We start from the raw sequence: 14,343 nt of genomic DNA on the forward strand, positions 1-14,343 counted from the left end.
AATGGCTTTTCTGGGGCCGGCCCCGTGGCTTAGCGGTTAAGTGTTCGCGCTCTACTACTGGCGGCCTGGGTTCGGATGCTGGGCGCGCACTGTCGCACTGCTTCTCCGGCCATGCTGAGGCCGCGTCCCACATACAGCAACTAGAAGGATGTGCAGCTATGACATACAACTATCTACTGGGGCTTTGCGGGGGAAGAAAAAAAAAAAAAAAGGAGGAGGATTGGCAATAGATGTTAGCTCAGAGCCGGTCTTCCTCAGCAAAAAGAGGAGGATTAGCACAGATGTTAGCTCAGGGCTGATCTTCCTCACAAAAAAAAAAAAGAATGGCTTTTCCATTTTGTAAGGGTTGAAGGGAGAGGAGGAGGAGGAGGAGGAAGAGAACAAGGGGAAGAACAAGAACAGACTGTATGCAGCCTGCAAAGCCTGAAATAGTTTCTGTCTGACCTTTTACAGAAAATGTCTGCTGAACCCTGCTGTACAAATGTCCAGCTCTCAGTAAAAAATTACCAGGCACACCAAAAGCCAATTTATAAAAACACAGTCTGAAGAGACAAAGCAATCATCAGAATCAGACTCAGATATGACACAGATTTTGGAACTATTAGAAAAGAAATTTTAAATAAGTGATTTATATGTTAAAGCTCTAGTGGAAAAATTAGACAACACACTTGATCTGATAGGAGATTTCAGCAGAGAGATGGAAACTATAAAAAAGAATCAAATGGAAATGTTAGAAATGGAAAACACAGTAACGATAAAGATTGCCTTTGACAGACTCATCAGTAGACTCGACACAATCAAGGAAAGAATGAGTGAGCTCGAAGATGGATCAATAACAAGTACCCAAATTGAAATGCAAAGAGAAACAAAATAACAGAATATCTAAGAGATGTGGAACAATATAAAATAGTCTAGCATATGTAGTTGGAAACTAGGAAGAAAGAGAACATGAGGCAGAAGAAATATTTGAATAAATAATGGCTGGGAATTTTTCAAAATTAGTGACAGACACTAAACTAGAGAGAAAAAGAAGCTCATAGAACCAGGCTAGATTCCCCCCACCCCCGTCTCTATCTCCCTCTCTCTCCCTCTTTCTCTCTTTTTCTCACATCCACAAACATACACCTAGGCGTATCATATTCAAACCACCAAAAACAAAGACAAAAAATCCTGAAGACAGAGAAAAAAGACATTACACACAGAGGACAGTGGAACAAGGATAAGCATTATGGCAAAATTCTCATTAGAAACCATGCAGTCCGGAAAGCAATGGAATAACAGACAACAGTGCTGAAAGGAAAAACTGTCGAGCCAAAATTCTATAACTAGCAAAACATCCTTCAAAAATAAGGAGAAATAAAGAATTTCATAGACACGTAAAACCTGAGGGAACTCATTGTCAGCAGACCTACTCTAAAAGAAATGTTAAAGGAGGTTCTACAGGCAGAAGGCATATAATCAAGTCAGAAATGAAGAGCATCAGAAATAAAGTTAAAATCTTTATATATTTTAAATTGTTCTAGAAAATAACTGTATAAAGCAAAAACTATAACAGTGTGTTTAGACCATCTTTAAAAGCATGACAATAATTGCACACAGGATGGGAAAGAGGAATTCAGAATGTACTGTTACAAGGTTATTATACTACATGTGAAGCAGTATAATGTCATTTGAAAAGAGACATGAATTATTCTTTTTTTTTAATATAGAAGGGTTTTATTATTATTATTATTATTATTTTTTGTGATGAAGATCAGCCCTGAGCTAACATCCGTGCTAATCCTCCTCATTTTACTGAGGAAGACCAGCTCTGAGCTAACATCTGTTGCCAATCCTCCTCCTTTTTTTTTTTCTTCCCCCCCAAAGCCCCAGTAGATAGCTGTATGTCATAGTTGCACATCCTTCTAGTTGCTGTATGTGGGATGCGGCCTCAGCATGGCCGGAGAAGCGGTGCGTCAGTGCGCACCCGGGATCTGAACCCGGGCCGCCAGTAGCGGAGCGCGCGCACTTAACTGCTAAGCCACAGGGCCGGCCCCAGACATGAATTATTCTTAAATGTTGTAAACTATAGAGAAACCACTAAAAATACACTTTTTAAAATACACTTTTAAAAGGTAAAAGTAATAAGTCAATAGAGGAGATAAAATGCAATCATAGAGGTGACATCAGCAAAATTGGAAGAGTAAAGACCCCTGAAAATTCTCTCCTCCAAAAAAGCAACAAGAAAACTGGCAAAAATGGTCAGAATCAACTTTTTCAGAATTCTAGAAACTAGCCAAAGGTTGCAGGAACTCAAGGAGCATTTACTCAAGAAAAGCAGCTGAATCTTAGCAAGAACAGTAGGCTTAGTGACATTTTAACTTGTCCTAGTCCAGTCAGCTGCTCTCCAGCCCCACAATAGCCTTGAAAAATAACAGCCTGCATTCTCAGTGCAGATTGACAGACACCACAGGGAGCAGAATAGAGCTGGAGCACTTTCGAAGCCTCATTCCCAAAGAATTGTCTCATTTGACCTGCCTGGTGATTCTCTGGAAGACCTCATTTGCAAGACTGTCTGTATTTGAACTGACTCAGAAATTGCCCAGGTGCAAAAAAAAAACCTTTTCTCCAGAGTAGGGGAGGGGACGTTTGTCAAAAAAAATTTATAAGCAAGTGTTTTAAATCTGTGGCTGCTTGAGACAGTGGATAACAGTTGGGAAAACCAATAGACTACACAGAAAGCTTAAAAGGAAAAGCTGGGGAATAAGATGTTCACAGAGGCTTTGAAAAGTTTCCAAGATATTTCTGGGAATCTAGAAATATTCCATGTGTGTGTGTAGGGCTGGGCACAGGCCCGGGAATATGTGCATGCTCAGAAAAGACATGAGAAGGCTCTTAAGTTCTCACCACTGGCTGACCATAAGGCTCTGCACAAGCAGGAAATGAAGGCTAAGGCAGAGTCATCAACTACCCAGCTGAGTGTTGAAGGCATGACTCAGTATGCACACCAGCTCATCAGCATAGATGGGGGATTTATTGGCTTCAAGTGTTTAAGGAAATGTCTGTCCAATCATAAGCTGCCCACTGGGCTAACTGAGAAGAGACTTCAGTGGCCACACTTGACAAAGAATACAGACTTCACAGAATTAGTTCAGAAAAGTCACTAAACAACAACAACTACAATAAGCAGCAACAACAACAAATCCTTGGAGGGAGGAGAGGCTGATTTCCGAAGTTGCCACATTATATTATTTAAAACATCCAGTGTTTAACAAGAAATTACAAGACATGTAAAGAAACAAGAAAGTGTGGCCCATATACAGGAGAAATCACGGTAATCAATACACCGTAATCAACAAAATACACAGTAATCAGTAAATGTGTAATTTATTGATTACACAGTAATCGATAAAAACTGTGCCTGAGGAAGCCCAGATGTTGAATTTAGTAGACAAAATCTTTAATCAGCTATTTTAAATATACTCAAATAGCTAAATGAACCCATGTGTAAAGAACAATAAGAAAGTACAAGAACAAAGTCTCACCAAATAGAGGATATTAAAAGTATTAAATAAAGAGATTGGAAGTATTAAAAAGAACCAAATAGAAATTCCAGAGTTTGCAAAGTATAACTGAAATTAAAAATTCACTAGAGAGGCTTAACAGCAGATTTGAGGATCTGCTAGAGAAGAAAGAATCAGAAAACTTGAAGATAGGTGAACTGAGAATCTCCAGTCTGAAGAACAGAAAGAAAAAATAAAGAAGAAAAATGAACAGAGCCTCAGAGCCCTGTGGAGTACCATCAAATATACCAACATCCTCACAATGAGAGTCCCAGGAGGAGAGGAGAAAGGGAAAGGGACAGAAAGAATATTTGGAGAAAAAATAGCCAAAAACTTCCCAAATTTGAAGAACACCGTGAATCTACATATCAAGGAAGTTCAACAAACTCCCAGGAGGGTAAACTCTCAAAGAGATCCACACCTAGACCTGTCATATCAAAGATGGTTCATCCCAATAGATGCAGGAAAAGCATTTGACAAAATTCACCATTAATTCATAAGAAAAACTCTTAGCAAACTAGGAACAGAAGGGAACTTTCTTAACTGAATAAAAGACATTTACAAAAACTACAGCTAACATTACAGTGAATGGTGAGAGATTGAATGTTTTCCCTCAAGATCAGGAACAAGGCAAGGATGTCCTCTCTCATCACTTGTATTCAACATCATGCTGAAAGTCCTAAACAGTGCAATAAGCCAAGAAAAACCAAAAAGAATAATGGAAATGGGAAGGAAGAAATAAAATTGACTCTATTTGCAGATGACATGATTGTCTACACAAGAAATTCCAAAGAACCTACCAAAAAAGCTAACTGAGTTACAAGGTCAATATACAAAAGTTAATCATGCGCCTGTGTTCCCACACTGAACAACTGGGATGTGAAGGTTAAAAAACAGTACTATTTATAATATCCCCTCAGTGAAGTACTTAGATAGAAATCTAACAAAATGTGCACAGGATCTGTATGAGGAAAACTGCAGAGCGTGGATGAAAGAAAGCAAAGATCTAAATCAATGGAGAGAGGAGTGGTTTTCACGAATTGTGGGGCTCAATGTTGTCAAAATATCACTTCTCTCCCGCTTGATCTATAGATTCTGTGCAATCCCAATCAAAATCCCAGCAAGATTTATTTTATATGTCAACAAGTTACTTCAAAAATTTAGGAAAAATAAGAGAACTAGAATAGCCAAAACAATTCTGAAAAAGAACAAAATTGGAGAACTCATACTGCCCAATTTCAAGATTTACCTATTAAGTTATACTAGTAGTCAAGAGAGCATGATGTTGGCAAAAGGGCAGACATATAGATCAATGGAACAAAATAGAGCCCGGAAATATACCCACAGAAATATGCGCAACTGATTTTTGACGAATGTGCAGAGGCAATTCAATGGAGAAATAGTGTCCATATGCAAAGATATGAAGTTTGACACATACCTCACACCTTATACAAAAACTAACTCAAAATGCATTGTAGATCTAAATGTAAAACCTAAAACTATAAAACTTCTACAAGAAAACATCAGAGAAAATCTGCATGTCCATTGGTTTGACAGTGAGTTTTTAGGTACTACCCCAAAAGCATAAGCCATAAAATAAAAAATTGATAAATTGGACTTCATCAAAATTAAAAACTTTTGCTCTGAGAAACCGTTAAGAGAATGAAAAGACAATTCACAGACTGATGGAAAAGATTTGCAAGTCACAGATTCAATTAAGGACTTGCATCCAGAGCATAGAGCCCCTGGAGCGTAAAGTCCATAGAGGCTGCACCAATTTGCATTCCCACCAGCAGTTCCCTTTTCTCCACATCTTCTCCAATGTTTGTTATTTTTTGTCTTGGCAAGTATAGCCTCAAATGGCTAAAAATTTTTAAATTGACAATACCAAATTCTGGTGAGGATGTGGACCCACAAGAATACTCATTCATTGCCTGTAGGAATGCAAAAACATACAGCCATTTTGGAAAACAGTGTGATTAAAAAGGGGCCAAGCGAGGGACTTTTTCGGCTGATGGGACTGTTCCCTTATGGCACTATGGGGGTGGTAGGTACATGACTCTATGCATTTATCAAAACCCACAGGACTGCACACTACAAAGAGTGAACTTCACTGTATGCAGATTTAAAACAACCAACCAGGATGTCAGGGAATCTCCGGATGGAATGCAGACTGTGACAAAAGAATCTACTTGTATTGCAAATGTATGACAAGCTCACCGAATTGGGTGGGGGGAAAGGAGCTGACGAATTTAACCTTGGAAAACACAGTTTTGACTGTACAGCTAGAGACAAAAAGGATTACACGTGAACACTGTCCTCTAGTTGGTAACTACGTTTCTTACAGGGATACAGATCAGCAATCCTGAAACTACTTTACAGGTGTACTAGAGTGAACCAATGCATACGTAGGTTGTAGATATGGGAGGCAGGCCTCTCACTGTCAGAGGAGTTACAAATAAGCGAGGTAGAAAGGCAAGAGTAAATTCTGCATGGCTGGGTTAGAGCCAGGGGTGTGGGGATCAATCAGCATGAACTAATGCTTATTTTAAGATAAATAAATGATAGGTGGATGGATGGATGGATGGATACAGGGATGGGGATAGGTACATGTATGTGTAAAGGGAGTAGTATACAACATATATTTCCTAGCTCTGTCCACTGATAGGCCTAGACTACTAGGCCTATAGGGTATCGATACCCTAGTATCAGCTAGCACATCTACCACCCAGACCTTAGCTCCTAAATAAAAGGAGCTAGAACTCTCTGGAGAAATGGATGATTCTAGGGCTGGGGCAAGGAGAATGAGCCTGGAGCATCTTGTAGTGCCAGAAAGTAAGGAAGTGAAACAAACAAAGATCAAAATAAGACAAAAGAACACGGGGGCCAACTTGAAAGAGCTCCCAATGGTCAAAGTTAGAACAATTTGAGCAACAAAATACATAATGATAGTATTAGATTATCACCTGAAGGATAAAATACATAGCCCCAAGTCCATGCTGATGTAAATAAATAAATGGCAGAGAAGGGACCAATCTTCCTTATAGAATAATTCCAAATAATAAACGTGGGAGGAAAGAAGAAACAGAAAACCACCGTGAGAACAACACAGTCATCACTGTTCTGTGCAAGGTCCACAGACGGATGCTCAAATTAGTGGGCGAAACTTTAAGAAACAATAGGATGTTTACACAGCCTCAAAATATGTCCCACCAATATTTATTAATCAAGGTGGTAATTTTAACATATGTCCACAAATTCTTGACTGCTCCTCCCTCTGGGAGGGGAGCTTCCTTCCCCTGTCCTTCAGTATGAGCTGGACTAGGGACTCGCGTCTAACAAATCCAGTGTGGAAAAGGAAAACTAGTATCTTCACAGTCGGGAAACCTGGCTGACATCACCTTCACCACGTGATCAAGATTAACATCACCCGTGATGCGTCACAGCAGTATCATGCGACCCGGATACGCCGCCTCGAGAAGGACGCATTACTGCACTGTTCTCATCAGACGCAACCCCAGACTAATCATGAGAAAACATCAGACAAACCCAACATGAAGGACGTTTTGCGAAACACTCGACCAGCGTTCCTCACAACTCTTGAGCTCATGAAAAGTGAGGCAAGACTGGGAAACTATCACAGATGCAGGAGACTGAGGGATGTGACGACCAAGCACAGCCTGGTACCCTGGAGTGGATTCTGGAACAGAGGGAAGATGTCAGTCAAAACCTGTGGAAATCCAAATAGAGACTGGAGTTGAATCATGTCATGCCAAGGTTAATTTCTTAGTTCTGATCAATGTTCTGTGGTTATAGAGTATGTTACCATTGGGCGAACTAGGTGAAGGGTATAGAGGAACTCTCTGGACTATCTTCACACCTCTTCTGTAAATCTAAAATTATTTCAAAATAAAAAGTTTTTTAAAAACAGAGAAATCATACCCTGTTGTTCAGGGCCTTGCGAGGCTCCTTCCTCCAGGAAGCTCTCCCTGATCTCCCCTGTACATGGGGTTTCCTCTTCCTCCGGGCCCTCAAGCCTGACCCCGTCTGCCACTCACTGGGCCAAGCATGTAAGACCTGCAGGTTCAGCTTCTTGCCTGGGATCAGAGGAGCCTTCCAGAGGACACGGCGAGCTTCCAGACAGCAGGGCCTGACTCCCACATCTTGGAGATCGTCAGAGTCCATGCCTGCCATGGGAGGGTGGGACTGAGGGCCCCCTGGAGTGTCTAAGGGTTTCTCTGACAAGACCCCAGCTGGACAAACAGGTTTGGGCCCACCTGGGAGCTGTGGGTGGCATTAGGGGCGAGCACTGGGGGAAGCCCTTGTCCACAGAGCTGTCACCTCCCCTGGTTTATTCAGGGGGCTGGAGCAGGGGTCTCCTGGAGGAAAAAGGCCTGGGAACTTGGTCCCCACAGAGGATGAAGGACCAGCTCCACGGAAGCCAAACTGCAAGAAAGAGCAGCTGGGGGCTGGGCTCCCTGAGCGTGAGCTGACCACAAGGCAGAAGAGGGCGGGGGGAGACAGCTTGCTGGATCTGCCCACTGGACTCCCCTGGGCTCTTGGGGGGTTATCTGGGACCCCATCCTGTATTGTCCCCTCATCCACGGGGGCACCTGGGGAAGGAGGGCTGTAGGTGTGTGTACCCAGAGTGCTAAACCACCAAGAGCTGAGGCGCCTTTGCTGTGGGTCCCCTTTCCCCTCTGGTGCAAACCCTAGACAAATCAGAGTCCGTCTACACTGACGGCAGCAGAAGATGGTGGTTCTGTAGCTGCTGCATCTCAGCGGAGTGTCGGGTGCACTACAGCAGAGCCTGCAAGGCAGCAGCAGCCACAGAGGGTCCTTGCTTGGGCTCACCCTGGCGGAAAGCAGCAGGCGGGGTACCTCGAGTGGAGCAGCTCCTCCTTGTGGCCACGGATGGGGAGCCACAGCCCAGGACAGGTTGTTGTAGGCACCCGGGAGGCCCTGCTACAGGGGAACTCTTTGGGAGGACAGGTTACAGGTGGAGCAGTCTGGGGACAGAAGAGGGTCACGGAGAGGCTGACTCCCTCATGGCCCACCCCGGGCTGCTCCTCTTGCCCTCCCCACACCCCCCTGGAAGGTCTCCCCCAGCCCCGTGGCTTTGGTTATGACCCACAAATGCAGGTCTCCAGAGAGGCTCCTCCCCCTCTAGGTCCATTTATCCCCCTGGCCACTGGACACCTCCCCCTGCATATCCCAGGAGCACCTCCAGCTCACGAGTCCCAAACAGAACTCAACATCCCTCCTCAAACCTGTTCTTCCTGCTCCCATGCTCCCACTCCATGACTGGCTGCCAACATCCATTGTCATCCTTGGCTCTCCCTTGCCCTCATCCCCACATCCATCCCTGATCCTACGTCCTAAATCTATCACCAACACCACCGCCATCATCTCCCTAGTCCAAGCCAGGCCCAGGGGAAGTGCTCAGTGAATGTTTATGGAGTGGATGGATGGATGAATGGGTAGGTGAGCAGATGGATGGATGGATTGATCAATCAATGGGTAGGTGAGTGGATGGATGGATGGATGGATGGATGGATGGATGGATGGATGGATGGATGGGTCAATAGGTAGGTGACTGGATGGATGGTTGGATGGAAGGATGGATGGATGGAGGGATGGATGGATGGAAGGATGGAGGGATGGATGGATGGATGGGTGGATGGAGGGATGGATGGATGGATGGGTGGATGGAGGGATGGATGGATGGATGGGTGGATGGAGGGATGGATGGATGGAAGGATGGATGGATGGATGGATGGATGGATGGATGGATGGATGGATGATGGATGGATGGATGGATGAAATGGCAGAACTTTTGCAGCTTAGGGAGCTTTAAGACTAGAGTCATTACACCTGCCAGTGCTTTTCTTGGGCAACACCTGGACCCTTAGTTTGACACTGGCTGGGTCGAACATGCTGCTTCCAGGAAGAGCCCAGAGCTGAGGCCATCTTGAGGTGCTCTGTTTTGGAGAACCAGGCAGTAGAGGTATCTGAACATGATGGGGCACAGAACTGCCCTTGCCAACCACCTCTACGGTCCCCTCCCCCTGGGGAAGCTGGAGCAAGCCCAGGGATGTCAGTCGCTGCCACGTGGAAGGTCTTCAGCCTCTGAACTCTGTCCAGGACTCAGCACTCAGCCGGGAGGACACCACTCCTCCCCACGTGCCCCACACGACACAGAGACACACACAGGAAGAGGCACTGCGCGGACTTCTCTTTCTTTTTACAAAGACTTTATTGTCTGACATGCTTGACAAAAAAAATTACAGCCACAATCAAGTTATGCCAAAATGATTGAGGAGCACGCCATCATCTTTCATACCTCAAGGACTTTTAATGAATTTTCTCTTAAAGTAACAGCTGCCTTCATAACTTTTCTTTTCCACATAAAAATACACCATATTCTGAAGATACCTTAGGAAAAAATTTTTTTTAAGTTTATAGTTCTTGGTCCACATAGAAATTCAGTAGAGGCGACTGAAAGGGCCTTGTTTTCTCCAGCCCACGAGTGCACACACGCGTCCTGTGTCTGGGACAGCCCCAGAGACTGTAAACACCCCCGGCCACCAGGAACCACTTGAGCCAAACGAGATTCCTGAAGCGTGCACCCCCCAGAGCACAGCTGGCCTCGGCCAACGCCGTGCAGTTGCCAGGCTCCCCAGACACGACCCCTCGTCCCTCAGGGAGCCCCACTCAAGTAGGGAAGAAATCATGGTCTCCCAGGATGCCCGGATGCTGGGCTCAGAGAACAGGACCCCTCAGGGCTCCAGGGGCTCTCTGTGAGAAAGGAACCAGCTGGCTTCTAAATAGGACCCTTAACAGAAAAAAAAGAGCCTTGGACCATGCATTGCCCTGTAGGGGCAGAGCTCTGGGTGGTGGCAAAGCAAGGACTGTGAAGCCAGAGACGGAGGTTCAAATCCTGCCTCTGCCCTTTTTGTGCTGTGCAGCCTCAGGCAAGTTACCTCACCTCTCTGATCTCAATCTCCTCACCTCTAAAATGGGGCCAACAGTCCCCATCTTGCAAGACTGCCTGAGGATAAAAGGAGACAGTGTCTGCAGAGGGATCCTTAAATGCTGGTTCCCAGGGCTGGGACCAGGGTGAGGCAAGTGAGGTCCCTCCTCTCAGGCACACCATTTAAGGGGCTGCCAAAAAAATCAGCAATCAAGATAAATGATACTATTTTAACGTAATGTTTTTAATAATCAAAATTGATGCAGAAAAAAATCCATGATGAACAAAAGATCAAAATTTTAAATAAAGACAGAATCTAACCCTGCACGTGCCGAATGTGCCTCACCCTCACCAGGCCCTGCTGGTTCCCTCTCCCTCAGAGACTCAGCCCAAGCCCCCTAGTCCTAATTTAAAGGAGAAAAGTCCCCTGGGTGGAGCGGCTGGAGCCCAGGACCCACTCTGTCACTGTGCCACCCTCCCGTTAAGGGGCCAGCTGGTACTGGGGCAGGAGGACCAGGAACCACTCAGCCTTCCGCAGCTGTGGACGCGCCAGACAGAATCCCAATGGAGCGAGGAAATCGCACCGAGGAGCGGAACTCATTCGAGGACAGTAATAAGAAACACGGGGTCCCTTTCATTAAATTAAGAGGGGTGCGCGTGTGTGCACGCCCTCATGGGCGCAGACATGTGGCAGGGCTGCCTCGGCCTGCGACCCTCCGGGCTGTTGAGTTCTGCAGAGCAGTGCAGCCCCCATGGGACCAGGGGTCATCCACAACTTGGGAACCCTTCACCCAGTCCTGGGCACTCAACCCCCCAAATCCAGGCTCTGAGCCATCTGGGACGCTCAGGCCACCTCACTGTTCAAGTCAACGAAAACACTCACAGGAAGAAAACGGGGGAGCAACGGCCTGTCGGCCCGGCCAGGTGCAGTCCGAATTCCTGAGATGTCCCTGACCGCTCCCTCGGAGGCCCCCACCGCGAGGCAGGCCCTCTCCTCTCCAGCCCAGGAGGAGGGCAAGGGCTGTCTGCATCCAGCCTACAAAAACCTCCCACCCCCGCCCCCCAACCCTGGGCTTGCAGCCACAGAGACCGTTGGTTAGAGGGAGATTTTGTGCAAGAACTCCCCAAATCAGTCCAAGAGCAGGGCCTTCCCAAACCCACGAGAGTGTCCAACTGGAAGGATGAAGATTCAGTCTCTTCCCGAGCAGGACGGGGCCACCCGCTTGTCAGGTCCTCTAATGAGGCACACACGGAATGTACACGCAGAAAACAGTAATGAGCACAGAGCCCCTGACAGGGACCTGCAGGGTCCCAGCTCCAGGTGACAGAAGGCTGAAGAGTCAGAGGTGATCTTCTTCATTCCAAGGCCTCAACCCATCTGCTGGGCTGGTGCCCACAGCCGGATGGGTTGTCTGCATGGAAGGAAGGGTGGCTGGGGGTCCGTGCTCTCGGCCAGGCATATGGAGCTGCTGTGGGCGGGAAGGGCTGGGGCACAGGGGCAGTCAGGAGTTCCGGGGTGTGGGGAGATCGATGACTATGGGGGGATTCACGGGCTGGTAGTTCACGGTGCACACGGACGCGTTCACATAGGTGGTCGTCCCATCCGCCATGACACCATACCCTGGAAAGTAAGCACACACCCATTAGGGCTGAGGGGTAAGGCCAGGACCCCGAGCAGTGAGGCTGGTCTGGTGAGTGTGGTAGTCAGAGGGCCCTCAGCCACAATGGGCCAAATGTGTCTGGGGCGACCTACTGACACTCTTCGTCTATAAATAGAGATGATAATGATAGATGCTCCTCCCAAGCCTGCTGTGAGGATCAAATGAGATAATAATCCACATACAGTGTTCAGCCCAGTGCCTGGAAAGCACACAGTGAGACATCATCATTGACAGCTCATTATCACCATCACCATCAGCATCACCATCATCCCCGTTACCATCACTACCACCATGACCATCACCATCTTCATCACCATTATCGTCACCACCACCACCATCACTATCTTCATCATCACCACCACCATCACACACCACTGTCATCACCACCACTCTCACTATTATCCTATCATCACTATCACCATCATTATCATCATCACCACCACCATCATCTCCACCATCACCATCATCACTATCATCACCATCATCAGTATCATCATTGTCATTGTCATCATCACCATCATCATCACCATCACCATCTTCATCACCACCACCACCATCACTATCACTATCATCATCATCATCACTACCACCATCATTATCATCATCACCACTGTCATCATCACCATCATCACTGTCATCATCATCATCACCATCATCACTATCATCGTCATTGTCATCATCACCATCATTATCACCAGCAGCACCATCATTATTATCATCATATTACTTTCTTCTCTTAACCTCTGCCCCCATCATACCCTCTTCCCACCATGTCTCCTTATTAGAGTCCTCCTCATCCTTCAGCTCAGATCACCTCCAAACTAGAAGAGATACTTCCTCTCCTCTGTGCAGGTTACCCATTCTTTGGAGCCCCATTTTGCCTGTACAGTCAAGCAGGGGTGTGGTTGGGATCTGATGGCACTACCTGCCCCTAGTAGGGCCACAGAAAATGACAGCCATTATTATCGTCCCACAGCACACAAGTTGTCCATCGCTCCACGACCTCTCAGATTCTGCCTCTCATTGCTCATCTGCTGCCTGGAAGTCTATGAGCCCTTTGGGGCCAGGAGGGGTCTGATCACTCCTGCCCCGGACATACCCTGCAGAGGGAGAGGTCTGAGGCTTATTTGCTTCTGAGCTGGAAAATGATCTGATGCGGACCAGGCACATGTGAGGCCCAGGGCCTGGCCCAACCCAGATGGGGTTCAGAAGGGCGGAGACAATGCTGGGGGAAAACACATCGGTGCCCATGCCCCATGGGAGCCAGTGTGCTTCCTGGTAGGAGGGATGGGATAGGGAGGCCTTGGGCAGGTAGGATAAAGGCTCAAAAGGAGCAAAAGGAGGGGTCAGCCAAACTGGTGAAATCAGGCTCCAGTGAGGAAGCCTGAGGTCAAATAAAGAGAGCCCTGTGTGCAGTGACAGGCCAGGGGTGGGGTGTGGGCAGTCAGGACTGGAGCTGACATCACCCGTCACCATCACGGCTGCCCTGCCCACTGTCCCGGGAGGTGAAGTGGACACCCCTCACCACTCCAACGATGTGGCCCCACCCCCAGGACAAGCCAAAGTGCTGTGTCTGTACGTGTGGGGGTGGGGTGGGGTGAGGTGCCCCTAGAGCCTCTCAGGCAGGCAGAGGCTCTCCACATTTATTAAGCACCTACTGTATGCCAGGCCGTAGGGATGTAAATGATAAGACTAGACCATCAGCCTTAAGGAACTCACAGTGTGCCTACCAAATCTAAGGCATCCTCCATGTCACACCCAAATGTCCCCTCCAAAAAGCCCCATGTCCATCTCCCGAAGACCTCCCAGGCTGGAGGCAGGGCAGAGTTGCAGGGCTGTGAGGCAGTAGGACACACCCTTAAGTCTTGGCAGATTTTGCATCATCTTCCTATTACTAAACATTTCAGCAAGAGCTAATTGACAGCCAGTGTGTGGATAAGGCATTTACAAAGTGTACGTTAGAAATGGGCTCTTTCCCTCCAGCCGAGAGATCCGGGAGGAGGTGACTGGGTTAAAGGAAGGTGAGACAGCCCCTCTGAGGGGCCACTGAGGAGCCCCCCGCGGATGAGGGCCCCCTCCCCCACCCCACCCCTGCTGACCTTCGTGGATGTGACCGAAGACGTGCAGCCGCGGCTGGACACGCCTCTGCACCGTGTTGAGCAGCTCC

General features: G+C 47.0%; 1 protein-coding gene across 1 annotated transcript in view; it reads right to left on the minus strand.

Moving 5' to 3' along the window:
* Window positions 1-10,738: 10,738 nt before the first annotated feature.
* Window positions 10,739-14,343, minus strand: part of MPPED1 (metallophosphoesterase domain containing 1) — an 80,375-nt gene continuing 76,770 nt past the window's right edge. The window contains exons 6-7 of the mRNA XM_087448780.1: window positions 14,276-14,343; window positions 10,739-12,136 (exon numbers count right to left, since the gene is read on the minus strand). The exon at window positions 14,276-14,343 is cut by the window's right edge and continues 46 nt beyond it. Of these exons, the coding sequence (XP_087304906.1) occupies window positions 12,018-12,136; window positions 14,276-14,343 (187 nt within the window). The 3' untranslated portion in view covers window positions 10,739-12,017. The remainder of the gene's footprint in view (window positions 12,137-14,275) is intronic.

Source organism: Ceratotherium simum, chromosome 25 (genome assembly GCF_057802395.1).
Source record: "Ceratotherium simum simum isolate JZ-2026a chromosome 25, ASM5780239v1, whole genome shotgun sequence".
In the NCBI taxonomy this organism is placed as follows: domain Eukaryota; kingdom Metazoa; phylum Chordata; class Mammalia; order Perissodactyla; family Rhinocerotidae; genus Ceratotherium; species Ceratotherium simum.